Genomic DNA, 16,267 nt, shown 5'->3' with positions numbered 1-16,267 from the left:
CGGTGGTCCTATCACCTGGCCGGCACGGTCGCCTGATCTTAATGTATTAGACTTTTTTGTATGGGGATACATAAAAAGTCTAAGGTAAATATTCACTTTAGGGGAGTCAGCTCCGATGACCTTGACCTTGACATATGTTGTCAAGGTTACCCTCCTGAGTAACGCTCAGAAGGTTTTAGCCGTCGCTCGTTGTTTGTTAAAAAGTTATTAAAAAAACTATGTCGACCAATTATATGTAATTTTCAGACACAAATATTTCAGTCAAATATGCAATTAGCTCAGTATAATTATGCGTTAAATGTAGAAATTCATGATACAACATCGTGAACGAAAATAAAGAATACCATACGCAGTCACGTCTAAACGACAACTGAAGAATATTCGTGTAGGAGTGAGAACTGAAAAACATCGTATTCGATGTTTACATACTACAAAGCGGTCACCTCTACATAACAACTGAAAAATGTCGCGTGAAATTTTTTATTTCACGTAGAAAGTCGCAAAGCCATGTGGAACAGTACAACGACGGAAGTACATGCATGGAGACAGTATGTTCCGCCCCCCCTACGGGGGGGCTCCACTTCGTTAAAAATAACCCTACCCACCCTATGTCAGAGGTGTGGAGTGGATCTCGCTTCACGTGAAAAGTCGCAAACCTATATGGAATCATATATGTACTACAAAGCACAGGCTTAGATGAGAGGACAGATATTAGAGATAAATGAATAATTATTATAGTAATTGTTATAATTTCTCTCCGTAACATCTTAATCATTCCACGTGAGGCGAGATCCACTCCAAACCTCGGACATAGTGTGGGTAGGGTTATATTTTAACTGGGGCGGGGGCGGGGAGGGGGGGGGTGGGGAGAGGAGGGGCAGGGCGGGGGCGGGAGGGGGTGGAGCGCGTGCAGCGCGCCGTGCTAAACGCGCTTGCAACTTACGTGTTTAAGTCCATCATTTTTCTCGAAAACTATCACTCGTACAGTAAAAATAAATAGGACGTAAAATGCATATTTCAAAGAGATCTACAACTTTTGTTTAAAACATTTTTCAAAATTTTTAATATTTGTGTCTGAAAATTACATATAATTGGTTGACATTGTTTTTTTAATAACTTTTTAACAAACAACGAGCGACGGCTAAAACCTTCTGAGCGTTACTCAGGAGGGTAACCTTGACAACATATGTCAAGGTCAAGGTCATCGGAGCTGACTCCCCTATAGTGAACATTTACCAAAGATCCTTAAGGAAAGAGAAAGTGTAAATGAGCAAGACAAGTTGTTACGAAGTAATTGCGGTGGTGCCAGGACGATATTCACCATCGAGGTTTTTTTTAGACTATCGTATTTCTTAATAATTTTTTATTTGATCGTTGGCGATCGCCGGCCGTTTCGCCGTGCGATGACAAGTACACGTTAAACTCGATGTGCATCTCCATTCTGTCCAATTTTTTTTTCCACCAAACTACCAGCGTACGTGCGTTGCAGCAAATTCTCGGGTAAAGTCGCGCTATGAAGGTCGTAGTAACGACGATAGGTTTCATTTCACACCTCTTAACGCGAAATAGTTTAAGGCTCGGCGGAAGCTGAACGACGGAAAGGATGAAACGAGTCGGGTCACGTATTTAATACCCCTTTCTCCACGGAATCCTCTCCCGCGCTCGATTTTGCGATGTTATCCGCGTTGATCGTCGTTTTCCTTCGGGCGACGAGGCAGGTAGTACACGTTGCATCTTTAATTCTTGGGAGTTGATCGATGTTCCATCGGCCGCGCGTGATCGTTTTCTTTAAGAATAGCACAATTTTCCCTTGTTATTGAGCTGTCACCCCGCGGAATTTCGTATGGATGGTATTTCCGTATACGTGCATATGATTATTTCTTACGAACTCTTGCGACAAGTATAACGGTAAGAAAATTATTACGCGGTGCTCGTGTTGATTTATCCGCTGAAAAATTCTAGCTGTTGTAAATATAGGTAGCATAAGCATAAAATATGTTTCAAAATAACAAATTAATAAGCGTATATAAAATATATTTGCTTGCGAATAAAAGGGCATAGCTTTTCGCGTAAAAGATATTTTTTCTAGAAGATATAACGTCAATTGTGAATCCATAAAAGTCTTGCAAATTTTTTAATATTTCAAAACTTGACAAGTAAAATTGAAAAGTTTGTTTTTGCGTCAGTGGTCGAATCGGTGAGACGCGGACTGGAGTGCGGGGAGGTCCAGGTTCAAACCCTGGCAAAGACAATATTTTTCGCAATAAATTTTCGGTATTATTAAAAATGCCAGATATGATTGAATAAACACTGACGTTGTTAATTACTGCTGGCGACATTGATGGATTTTCTTCTTAGTTTAAAGTCGAAAAGATTTTGACTGTATATAGAGCATCATAAATCTTTAATTTTTAATACAAATATGTTAATGGAAGCAAATTACATATATTAGGTTTCGTGACGTTAGGTTTTGCGGAGAGATTATTCGAGAGCGACAAAAGAAACAATATCTCGGCTGCGCCGTGTACATATTGCGATAAATTATACTGAACGACGATGTACATGATTACGCGTTATTCATACGTCTTAATTATGCGGTATTTATAATGGGCTCGATGAAACTGGCCGTTCACGACGATCGCGCGAAACTGCGGCGGCGGCGGCGGGCACAAATTGATGTCTCAACATGCGATTGCGTGTATAATTGGACTTGACTGTAATAATAACGCGATCTTACACGATAATGCGTATGCTGCAAACACCTAATTATTGTCTGATAATGTGTATCATAGAGCGGGGGGCGGGTGCAATTATTGGGTAATGCTGCATCGATTTGTCTTAACACTCGCGTACACACACACGTACCGTTGAATCCACCGCGGTTGTGTACAGAAACCGCTTGTACTCTGTACACGATCCTTAAGTTTTTTCAAACACAAAAAAAGTTACGTATCTCTCTCGCGAGAGATTATGCAAGCGTGCTGAGAAACTTGAATTGGGTAATCGATCGCGAAAGAGGCGATATAACGAGGGGTAAACCGCTCAACAAAATCATGTGTACACCAATACCTGCCAATGCCCAGTGGGCGTTACTTTATGTTATTATTTTATTTTATCTTGTTTTATCTTTTTTATTTTTTCAGATTCTTTACAATACCCGAGGAAGGACAAATAACACCCACTAATGCCCCAAAAAATGCCTACACTGAAAAAAATTTCTGGTTGAATATGGACGAATCAGATAATTCCTTTAGGATTTACCAGAATTCTTTTAGGATTTACCAGAATTCCTGTAATCCTACAGAAATTCTGGTAAATCCTAAAGGAATTCTGGTAAATCCTAAAGGAATTATCTGATTCGTCCATATTCAATCAGAAATTTTTTTTCAGTGTAGTAATGTCCGAAATCCGTACGCCACAATGCCGTTTACCTGTCGCGATATAACAGCGGGAAATATTAACGGGAAATGTAAGGAAAAAAAAGAACGTACGTTGTTCGAGTTCCAGGCGTCCCTTTCGAGGGACGCTCGAGGGATTTACGGGGCGCGCTTATTACGAAATTCCGGCCGAGTTGCTGCAACATCAGCGGCGCGACGAATCAATTTCCTCCTGGCGGCACGCGCCGCTTTAATCGTTGCACGCATGTATCATTGTCGCGCAGGACACAGTCATCGGAGCGCATGCAAATACGCGTTCGCACGTGCGGCGGCGCGACGGCGGTGTCTCAGGACGTCGCACGCGCCGCTGCATCCGCCGGACCGGGCCTGAGCGCGGGCCGAGCCCGTGGCGTTATCGCGTCTCGTACGGCCGTTATCGTAACGACCATTTCGTTGTTCTCCACGCCATTGACCAGCCGGGCGCTATTAGCGCGCCGGCCGATTACTATTCTGTTCCCGAAATACGCGGGCACGATCGACCGATCGACCGTCCGCGCCGAGACGTCCGATTCGAACCGTCGCCGCCGGTTCCAAGAGCCGCGCATTGTGTCGCGTAATCGCAATCGTATTGTAATGTACGCCGTATAATTCACGTTGTAATATCGTCGAGTCGCGCGCGCCGCCGCGCCGCCCCCGGCATCGTATACGATAGATACGCGATTTATGGTATCCGCGGATCCCTCGTGGCGACGGTGCTGGTAATGGATAGTGAGAGAGGATCAGCCCCCTCCCCCCTCATTCTCTCTCTCTCTCTCTCGCCCCTTTCCCTCTTTCCCACGACGACCGTCGAACGCTCTCGTAAATCGTGTGCCCGAGGCACAGAAAGAACTCCCGCGGCGGTTTCAAGGTAATTTAGGAGACCCGGGCCGAAGGAAGAAGGTAAACGAGGAACCGGAGGAGCTCGCCGCCTCCTCCGCTTCTCTCTCCCCCTCCCCCCCCCCCACCCGCCTAGTACAGCCGAATTAACTGTATCAGCGATCACGATACGGTAATAGCGAAAGTTAGCCGTTAACGCGACAACGCCCCGCCGCGGCAAAGTGGATTTCCAACCAGCTTTTACGAACTTTTGAGACAAAAATGGGCCAGACCGCGACCAGAGGGAACGGCTCCGAGTAGATTAGCGCGGACGTCGCGCGAGCGAGCGAGCGAGCGAGCCGAGAAGTCCCGAGATCCGGTCCTTTCTGCAATTATAATATATTCCGTCCTCGTGCCACCTGACGTTCGTCATACCGCCGCGTAAATCTTGTCCTTTTTTCTTCTCCCCGCCCACTTATACCTCTTTCTCGCCTCCGCCGTGTAATCAACGTCGCAGCCTGGGAAACATGCGGCGTCCCCGCGGCTCTACGCAACTTCTGTTGCACGCAAAACCGTCGTGCCCGTTGCTCGGGACGATTCTCAGTTACGTGTCGCCCGTCCCCGCTTTTCCGAGAGAACTTTTTCTAACTATCCGAGAACTTTATCATTTTGTCGAGCACAACAAAACGTAGGGGCGAGAACGAGTTACGGCCCCCCCCTTAACGCCGAACTTTGCTGTTTTCACTCGCGCGGGTGTTTTCATATCGACGTTTCCGCATTTTGATATGGATTTTCGTCTTTCGCGACTTTTCGCCGTGCCACTCGTGCACGGGAACAGCGACGCGGGTTAAAAATAGCGATTCTACAGGAGGACGATTTTAAACTTTCAACTTTTCCCGGTGTGTATTATATTAATGACCTTATGCACCGCGATAATAAATGCAGCAATTATAATTTCTCATGAATCACGAGTCGAGGGGGAAACCGCTGAGGGCATTGTGGTGTACAGATTTGCGGCATTACTGGGCATTATTAGGCATTACCAGGCATTTTTTGGGCATTAGGCCTTGCTGGGGCATTATAAAGATAAAATAAGATAATAAGATAAAGTAATGCCCACTGGGCATTAGTGAGCATTGGTGTACACGCACCGGCATAAATGCTGTCCCTATCCTTGTGAGGTGCACGCACACAACTAGAGTCCCTGTAGTTGTGTGCGTGCACCTCACAAGGATAGGGACAGCATTTATGCCGGTGCGTGTACATACAAGATTTTGGTCAGCGGTTTTTCCCTCGTCACGAGCTTTGATAATTTGTTTTTTGTTATAATTTTCGCCCGACAGCGCGTAGTTAAAATGAGTCCATCCGTTTTTAGATTTGTGTCATTTTACTTGAAAATTACCCGTAAACTTTCAGAACAGGTTCTGGAAAAAGATTTTTACAATATAATCCCTTTATTAAAACGAAATTAACATGGACCTCGTAAGAACATTGGTACAGAAACATTTCGCCACAGAAAACTGCACTGACAGCGACCACAAATCTAAATGGGTCACTTTTCTGGAAAAACACAAAACTACACGCCATCGAGGCTAGGGCTCTTTGTGAGAAGAGTTACGTTTCGTTAGCAAAACATAGAACGAATTCCGTTCATGGAAGAGTGACACAAGTGCTCCCTGACTGCATTTTTGTTACTAAACTTATAACGCTTTTCCGGACAAAAGTGCAAACGTTTTTGAGTTGAAAAAATATATAAAAACGCAAAAATTCATATTTCTCACTTGTGTCATTTTTCTCGTGCTGGGCAGAAATGTAAGAAAAGAAATTTTTTTTAAAGCAGTTTTGTTATAAAATAAAACGTCTGTCAATTTGCGTTGACAGAGAAAACGACTCATAATATTGGATATCGTGTTGAACGAATAACTTTTTTAAACATTTTCGCGAGCACGTACTATCTCGACGTAATTATGCAATGGCACATACTCAGCCACATTGTCAGAAACACATATTTGCGGAAAATCCCATAATCTAATAATAAATCGTTAAATGTATGCGGCGATCTTTCTTGCCCTTTTTTTACGCGTATGCATATTACATATAATTGAAAAGATTTACATTTCAACAAAATTGTAGCTACGCCAGATTTCGCTGAAATTTCGTTTTACATAGTACACGAAATGTATTTGCTATTTTAAATATGATATCCATATTCTGCAAATTTTATGCAATGGCAGCGACCGCGCTTTTTAATATTTTTCTTTTCGAGATTTACGGTTATATCCTCTTTTGCAATAATTCTCAATTTTAGTGGCGTAACGTAAAGATTTATGGCAAATGTCAAAATTTACGCTTGCGCGAATTCAAGGGACCTCCCGTAACCGCGCAATCTTTTAACGGGAGAGATGCAGCCGTCGCTCCACCTCGGAGTACCTTAAATATTTTTCCCAACCGGCTAGAAAGCCGCCCGCTACGAAACTCTCGACTTTACTGCCGCGAAATCCGGAGTTACGCTCGGCGGATTGGTTCGATCCGGCTCAGAAGAACCGCGCGAATGCTTACTGAATACTCTCCCGAGTCTGCTCCTACTGCCGAAGATCGAACACCTCCTCCGGGGTGACGTCTATCCGCTTCCCGGCCCGGAGTCTCGCCGCCGACTCACGTTTCTCGACGGCGTCTTTCTTTCACGCGAGAGGAACGCGATGCGTAACATTCGGTCCATTAAACGGGATTTAAGCAAACGAGCGCGTGCAAATGCGAACGAACAACTTGCTTCAATCACCGGCAACTAGCGCGAATTTTCGACTTTCATTCAGTTTTTTTTACCAGTAAAGAAACCCGTACGTTTAAGCGTGTACAGCCAAAAATTGGAGGTACACGTTAAAATAAAAAGTACACGTAATTACGAGGCACATAAAGATCCACCGAAATAGGAGGGAAGATAGTACCTCGAAATTATGAATCTTATTTTGAGGAGAAACATGTCACAGAAGCTGCGGTCAAGTTGTCGCTTCAAATGTTTCCAAGTACTCTTCTTCTCCTTTCTTTCAGTAAAGATAGAAAGAGAAATTAAACCCTTCGAAGCATTTGTAGCGGCAGCTTGATCGCAACCAGAAACATGTCTTGTTGGTGGATGCGCACAGTATAGACATAAAACGGAAGATTGATCCACGTTATGTAAATTGCGTAATTCTTGCCACTGGCCACGAAAAATGCCTCGAATATCTGTATTACGAAACGCGTCCATAATGTAATGTGCACCTCGTGTCTTTAGCTGATGCGATCACGCAAGTGCGACACGAAGGAAGATAGTAACAAAAGCTAACTCTCGTTGGCATGGAGACAGGCGTTTGGAGGTACATTGTACCTCGTACTACTTTAGGAGGTACGTACGGGAACCACTTGTACCTCCTAAAAAATGTACCGTGAATTTATAGACGGTACCTCGAGCGGCACCACCAACTGATCGTTATATATTCATTATCACCCCATATATCTTGTACCTTGTGCTAATATACCGGGAAAAATATCTTCCCTCCTATTTTGGTGGATTTTTATGTACCTCGTAATTACGTATACTTCTTTATTTTAACGTGTACCTCGAATTTGGCGGTACTGCGCGATACAAGATTAAGGGTGCAGTAAACGAAACGCGCTGGTTCCATGGTCATTCGGGACCGTTCTTCACCCAGCCAACTTGGTCCAAGTGCGGTTTTGTAGTGTGTGGGATCTTATCGCGGAACGTTCATTCCAAACAATGCGCGAGGAACGTGGCTGCGAGGGACGTGGTGTCTTCGTCTCCCCTCGATCCACCAGAAAGTTTTCAGTTATATGCGACGAGCGGAAACGTGACAGGTCTTATATAATATATACATGCATACACAGCAAACCTTTCCCTCTCTCATGTAATCCCGCGAAATTAAGCCGTCAGGAGAGAGTCCAGGTCTTCTTAATTCATGTACGGTCGACTTTAATTCCGACCCGATGGAATCTCCCGCGATATTACTTCTACCGCGCCGGAGGACAAGCTTCGCGTCATAGGAGAAACTTTTAATTGGATATTTTGAAATCTTTAACGTGCGGAATAGGATGGGGTTCCCCTTTTATCTACTAAAGGGAGGACCGTTTTCTTTCTCGGCGTGCAGGTTGTTTTATGCCACGGGTGCTCCGTACCGACTCGGTGAGATGAAATGTCGAGTGATTTTACGCTATATTGGCACGTTACGAAATATTCCTAAATGGCTGTCAAATATAAAATGTGCTGAACTCAGATTTTCACAACTCTATTCGCGATATGCTGTTTATATTTTCCAATGGCTTTGTGTAAATCTGTACTCGCGCGTCTGTGTATATACGTATATAGTAAATTTTTTTAAATATAGTTTGGAACATTACGTCTTTTTAATAAAAATACGTAAAATTGAAAACGTACGCTAAACAGGGTGTTATGTAATACGCGCCTTACCTCTTATTTTCGGATAGGGCGGACTAGACTGACAATGAGTCGAAAAGTCCTCTACCATTTTGCAATTTTCGTAATAGTTAGCGAGTTATTAATAATTAAAAATCGCTGTCTTAGCGGCCGTGCCACGATTGGCATTGCTAGGCGCGCGGAGAGTCGTTTATGACACACGGCAACGGCTTTTACAGTAAACAACTCGCCGCGCGCCTAGCAACGCCAATCGTGGGACAGCCGCATCTCGCCGTGCGTTTGCATTGGGCGATAGGCCGAGTTAAGACAGCGGTTTTTAATAATTAATAATACGTTAACTATTTTTTGAAAGTTGCAAAATGGTAGAGGATTTTTTGACTCAGTCTAATTCGCCCTATCCCAAAGTAAGAGGTGAGGCGGGTATTACCTTTGCTGGAATGATTCTGCATTTTTTTGCACCTTCTGCTCCTAGAACTGAATTCAGGAAAACCACAGGAATTTGTGAAATATACAAAGTACGTGGCTTTTGTGTACAGACCGACGGTGTTCCACTATTCGAACGAAATCAGAGAACAGCGTGGTATCATTGAAATGAAGTTTAGAAGTCTAACAAAAAGTCTATTCACTCGAATAAGATGTATAAGGTGCAAAAGGTGCAGAATCACTGCAGCATCCCCTTAAATAAGATTTTGAAGACCGCTGCGCGCGCGAAGATCTTCGTAGATATTCATCATTGTCGTACGGAAGTGAATATTGCAAACAAACTTTCATGAGTTCGTAATGGTATTCGTAATGTTGTTTACGTCATAGCGATGTAATAATATAAGTAATATAATAATAAGCTCGCAAATGAACTTACAATTAATTACATAAAAGCAAAGTGGCTAAACTGATTGCACCAAAGAGTTATTTCCATTTGGTAACCACGCACACGCACAGTTTAGTTAGTTTGAATCACGCGATTATTTTAGCAATAATAACGATAATGTAACTATCGTATCTGTTACCACCGCTGAATTGTAATTATCATATTTCTAGCAAAATTTCACTACAGTGTGTCAAATTAAATTAATTATCGTATGTCTGATACGCCAACTTAATGCGAGTGAGGTCAATTTATTACATCGTTAAAAGGCATATTAGTTTTTGTTCAAATAATGTTATATTATCTTGTACGTGTATAGAGCTTGTTACCTTTTATTTTCTGCAAAAGAATATATAATTGTGCTTCTTAAAAAAAAATTTAATATTAGAATTTGCAATATAATGTACGTTACGTGTCGGATTTTCACAAACTCATTACGACGTAACTCTCTCTAACGAAATTCTGTCTCTACAATTCTTTACAATATTGTATTATAGTGCGGCGCAAAAACGCTGGCAACTTTAGCTGGACATTAGCCAGTTTTATGCTTTATGCGAAAGCTCGCTTTTGTCGTCAAATGCTCATTTATTTCTTATTTCCGTTGTCGCGCATTTTCCAAATTGCAATGACTTTCTTGTGCATTTTCAAGTGAAAGCAAGCAACACGCGTATAGAAATGTCAAGTAGGAATTAATCATCTAATTGCGTAAGCAGAGCATACCTTATTTGTTATCACAAGCAATTTCTACATTAAATCATTAGTTAATTAGCTGTTCTTTCTGTCAAGCTTAAGTAAAACGTCAAATAGTTTACAACCATGGGAGAATTATGTATTTATAAATATTCCAAACTTTTAAGGTTACACGCACAGTTGTCTTAAAATGATAGCTTTTTTTATTCTAAAATATTTATGACTTCCAAAAGAAGCCATTCAGGTACTGTATATGCGGAGTGTTATGTAATATCCGCCTCACCTCTTATTTTTGCATAGAACAAACTAGACTGACAATGAGTCGAAAAATCCTCTACCATTTTGCAATTTTCGCAATAGTTACCAAGTTATTAATTATTAAAAATTGTTGTCTTAGCCCGGCGAGATGCGGCCGTCCCGCGATTGGCGTTGCTATAGGCACGCGGGGAGTTGTTTACTGTAAAAGCCGTTGCCGTGTGTCATAAACGACTCTCCGCGCGCCTAGCAATGCCAATCGCGGGACGGTCGCTAAGACAACAATTTTTAATAATTAGTAACTCGTTAACTTTTGCGAAAATTGCAAAATGGTAGAGAACTTTTTGACTCAGTTTAATCCGCTCTATCCGTAAATAAGAGGTGAGGCGGGTATTACATGACACCCTGTATAATGGAGATTTAGAGTATATGAATACCAATTTATTAATTATTTAGATATACATATGTGTATAAATATGTACAATTTGCAGTGAAAAAAATCATTACAATTCGTCTTTAATTAAATAAGTTTTTATAATAATTTAAGTCATTGTCGATTAATTTGAAAAAAAATTAATGAATATGCGGCTATATTTATACAGTCACATATATTAAAAATCATACAGATGTGCGTAATGTTTGCGAATAAAACTATTAAAGTATGTCATACTTTCTGAAAAGGACGTTGAATCTTTTAGAGGTAGGAAGTACGTTATCAGGTGCAGTACACGCGGTCCTGCAAGCTGTGGCTCTACGTCAGCGCGCTGCTTTTTCGGTTGCCATACGTTAAAGAGCCGTAGGTTGAAGTGGGGTACCGTTATTGATTGCGAGGACAGCAGGCGAAGAGAAAACATCGGCGATGCGCTTGGTTCGGTGCCGGTTAATGGAGAAGAGGAAGATCCGATTCGGCATTCCGATTGGATGCAGTAGATGTGGAAGTATGCTTCCCTCGAACGACCAATATCGCTTGTCGGCGATTTCCAGGCGAATGAAAATTCGCCTGGCTCGGAGCGCGCATGGCGGACGTACATTCACGGCGGGTCCGTGCATCTCATTTCGGCCTCGCGGATGGAAAAATCCGTCTGATTAACGCGGCGATACCGATCGATCTCATCGTTATCGCGACTTTCCTTTATTGCACGCGAATGACTGAAACGACGAATTATCATCGCGCTCGTTCAGCTCAGAGAAATAATTGTGAAACGCGGCGACGTTTGTTTACTGTTTCTTCTCCGAGGTAAAACACTCTTTTGATTTATCACTGCAGGAAGATCGCCGCAAAGATCATTGATGTAATTAACTCTTGCATTCATAACGCTAGTAACTCGAATAGGATAACAATGCATTGATTTGGATTATTTTAAGTTAAATATAATATTAAGAGGTGGTCTTAAAGTTTCTCCGAAAATTATCGATATACAAAAATATTATAAAAAATTTATGTAATATCTTACAGAAATCCATCCGAAGTATTTAAATTTGAATTATTCCTATAAGTGAATCTCTCAGACATTTATTATGATGAATACCATTTAAATTGTGCTAAAAAAGAATAACGAATAGAAGAAAGACGAAAGTGATCTCATGTTTTAAGAAGAAAGCATTATCCGACAAAACCAAGACACGATGAAGCAACATTGATTTTATCGCGAATTGCTTCTGGCATCGCAAAGCGAATCTTACTTCTGTAACTGTTAAATTGGGGCAACGGTAGATAATGAATGTGAAATGTCCCTCTGTTAGTTCTCTAAATTTTCAAATAATTTCAGCATAAGAGACATTTTATTTGTTGTAGATTTCGAAGTGCATACATTTTATGCTTTTACTTCTATATAGAATAATGAATAATGGATGAAGTATATAGTATATCGCTGTAATGCCAGAGTTTAAAACCGATTTATTTTTGTTTGTTTCAGGCGAGCTTTGTCGCCCACTCAACTGCAAAAAGAAGGAACTCTGTCTTTTGGAGGACACGTTCACGGCTGTCTGCGTCTCGAAGAAGGAGCTCCACAAATCAGGGTAAATATCGAGTTTATTCATTCGCATAATCTCGAGTTAAATTGGCGCGACGGTAGATAATAAAAGTAAAAAGTCCCTCCATTAGTTTTCGAAATTTTCACGTAATTTCCGAACAAGAGACATTTTATTCGTTGTAGCTTTCGAAGTGCATAAATTTTATGAGTAAAATAATGTTTTAAGATGAGAGGTCCGCTTACTGCGGATGTTAAAATCTAATGAGCTACAACATTTCTGCACGAAAAACTAAATATTGTACAATATATAATTAAGAACAAAGATCTCTCGGTTCAGTACAACATCAGTACCGCTGGTGGTGAAATCTTTGAAATCTTTTAACAAGGAAGTTACAAAAAAGCAACTGGAATAATTAACGTTGTATTATATTAACATGAGAATATTGTATTATATATTTCAGAGATGTTACTTGAGAAATTATTGATTTAATCCTCCTCCATCATCGATATTTTTTATTGTGTAGCGTACTTATTAGATTATTATCCGACTTAATTAAATATTAAAGATAAAGTATTGATGCGTAGTCAATATTGTGAAAGCAAATTATTGGCATTTCCATCTTTATTAAATTATCTTAAGCATCTGTAACACGAGGCAATCTAACAAAGATAAAACGATCTGTTGTAAAATTCAAACATCGCATGCGCTGTTTAACATGATTTCTCATATTGCGTCGCGAAGCTTTGGCGTATCATTTTATGTGCTAAACTCAAGTCTTTATCTAAATCTTCGGTGGTTATTTGGCAACCGATCTTTCTTGGAGGAAGATCCACGTTACGCGGGGCCAAACTTGCTCGTTCCAAACAACAATAACGCGCCAATTGTCGATCGATGCTCCACTCGCGACCTTTAAAAAATACCCTCCCTCACTTGCGCCCCATCGCCAATCTCGCGGGGCCGAATCGCCGAAATTCTTGGCGTTTGTACGTCGCCGATGTTGGCATTAAGCAGCGCCGATATTAACGACGATATCGTATCGCCGCGAAACGGCATTAAACCGCCGATCGACTGAAGCCGTCCCGGTGATCATTGATTCCCCGCGCGGTGCTTATTGCCAATTAACTGTAATTGGACATTTCCACGGACGATGTATGCGCGCATACACGTCCCGCGTATACAGATAGCTCGATCGGCGGTATTCATCTTGAAGCACCCGTACGACATTAAATGACCTTAATGCGTCATTAACGGCTAAGCAGCCCGATGGGCTCGCCTTGATAAATCGATGCCCCTGTTCGGTATTAATTCCGCCGGCCATGCGCGGCTAGTTGATCGGAGCGGGTTTCACTTTCGTGTGTCGATCCCGCTTCCGCGTTCGATCGGACTCTCGACATGTCGGGGTTTCATGCCTAAACAATTTGCCAGCTATACGAGGACACAGTGGACTCACTCTCTGAAAGTAAATCGGTGGATTATCACTGAAAACAGTGAACAGTCTAACTAATTTGCAATTATAAGTGTGCTACTGAAACTCGCGGTGGTACACTTATAACTAAATCAGTGGCTGTTCACTGTTTTCAATGAGAAGCCACTGATTGACTTTTAGTGAGCGGAGAGGATGATGGAGAAAATCTTCTCCGGGGAATATTTTACCCGATCGGCCATTCCGAAGCCATTTCGAGCGTTTTCGATCTATTTCGCAAGTAAAATTTTCCTCGGAGAAAATGTCTTGGAACGTAAATCTGAATCTAAATGCGCGTTTCCTAAACTCATTGAAAAAAGTGTCGCGACCATTCTGTCCATCACTGTTCATGTAATTAAATAATTTAGGCCCAGTTCGGAAGTGGCCAGTTAGATTAACTATAGTTGTTAAGTAGTGATGCCAGCCACTGAGACAAAATACGGTAAGCTATTTACAAGGTTATATATATATTTTTTTAAGCTTATTTTCGAAGATGCAACTTGTCAAAATCTAACCTTGTAAATAGCTTACCGAATTTCGTTTCAGTGATTGACTTCACTACTTAACAACTGGTTAAGCAACTGGCCACTCGAACTGGGCCTTAATAATCTTTTAAGTGAGCCTACAACGACGAGAATATTATTGAAAGTGCATGCTGTAACAAAATAATTTGAAGAATCCTCAAGTTATGCATTGAACTCGTCAATGAATTTTATTCCAAGTTTTTGCGCACGCGAACGTAGTTGTCGATGATAATTTTCCAATTTTGTCTTGCACGAAATACATTTCTTAAATAACACATTTGAAAATGTTTATGTTAGTATTTAAATAAGAAATATTGTGGTTAGCGTAATTCTGGAAACTTTGAAATTCGACATCGCTGAATTTCCTTTGCCTACGAAAGCACTAGACTTTCTCAAGGCGCAAAGGTATAGTGACCGCCACGTTAAATAATCACGAAGGATTGCTTTTGATAACAGACTCGCCGCCGTAAATGCAATTACAACGTCTCGCAGCCGCGGGCAGATAAAATAATAACACGGCGATGAAACAAGAAACTGGTATCTACCGAGTTGACGCAATCTCTTCAGCGACGAATCAAGAACGGAAAAGCACTAAATTCCCGGATGCATTTCATTTGATTGTGCTAAAGCGGGCGCTACGTCAACCTGACGAGCGTCGCCGGCTCGAAACTCTCGATTTTAGAATGGCGCGCCGCTTAAATACCGGGAGTTTAGCTCGGTAACGTAGTTCGAATAATGGCCGTTTAATTTTTGCCCCGCGCAAAGCTAATTCACGCTTCGCGTCTGTAATTCCTAGGGCGTGGTATCTCCAGTGCCTCGGCAGGGTTGTAGGACACGAAACTTCATAACGAGCATTAATTCATCGAATAAAGTAGGTTCTATGCAAATCGCGCGCGTCTGAATTGCTCTTGCAAAAGTTCCCAAGGCCCGAGATAGAACAATTAGGATTTGAAGTTGGACCATCGAGCTCGTGTTTTACTTCTTGTGCGGAGAAAAAAAAACTTGTTTTATTGTTTCATTAATTATTGCAAGACTTTCACGCTGGACAGACGCAAGGGCATTCATTACTAATTGTCCACGACACGGTTGCCTCGTGTTCGACGATATCTTACTATAGTTTTTCAACGATTAAAAAATGAAAGCGATGCACCGGAAAACGAATGAGGTTTGCGAAACAATAAAGCGGAATTGCTCGTTTTAAACTAATTCGGTTTTTTTTCTACGTCGAATTAAATGCGGTGAATACTAATCGTATGTTGTACAAATGTGTTTTCAGGGACATAGTGATTCCGAAATCTCGCGTGGTTCAACAGCGACGGATGAGGGCCGAAACATCAGTCGACTCCGACGACGACGACGCCTTCTTTGATTCCGAGGACGACGACGACGATCAGGACGAGTCAAAGTAAGTGACTTCGTTATTCGTTTAATCTCGCGGATTCGTTACTTCGTCAAACCCTCGATTAAAATACCAAGTTCCCTCGACATCCAAATCCGTCCGGCTGGAAGTTACTCCGAAATCTATATACGAAGAATCTTACTCTTCTGAATTTTGCAATGTTTCTTTTATCTATTGATCACAAATTTCGTGTTTTTTTCATGCATGTTTCGAGGGGTAAACCACTGAGGACATTACTAAGGCCCGGTTGGAAAGAGACAAAGAACGAATTAAGCTAAGCTTAAAGTTAACCAACGTTGGTGAAGCCGGGCCTAAGCATTTTTTGGGCATTGGTGGGTGTTATTTGGCCTTGTTGGGGCATCCCAGGTTCACAAGTCGATGACATCGGTCACGATTTTTCGGACCATTTGATTAGATGACGACTAAATTCTTCATTG

General features: G+C 41.7%; 1 protein-coding gene across 1 annotated transcript in view; it reads left to right on the top strand.

Moving 5' to 3' along the window:
- Positions 1-16,267, top strand: part of LOC105558520 — a gene marked incomplete at its 5' end in the record, with an annotated part of 79,741 nt that overhangs the window by 5,402 nt on the left and 58,072 nt on the right. Inside the window, 2 exons of the mRNA XM_012006236.1 lie at positions 12,388-12,490; positions 15,708-15,836. Of these exons, the coding sequence (XP_011861626.1) occupies positions 12,388-12,490; positions 15,708-15,836 (232 nt within the window). The remainder of the gene's footprint in view (positions 1-12,387; positions 12,491-15,707; positions 15,837-16,267) is intronic.

Source organism: Vollenhovia emeryi, unplaced genomic scaffold, assembly GCF_000949405.1.
Source record: "Vollenhovia emeryi isolate VEMERY1.0 unplaced genomic scaffold, V.emery_V1.0 DF939337.1, whole genome shotgun sequence".
Classification (NCBI taxonomy): domain Eukaryota; kingdom Metazoa; phylum Arthropoda; class Insecta; order Hymenoptera; family Formicidae; genus Vollenhovia; species Vollenhovia emeryi.
Note: the sequence above shows the minus strand (reverse complement) of the source record. Positions and strands in the feature narration are given on the sequence as shown.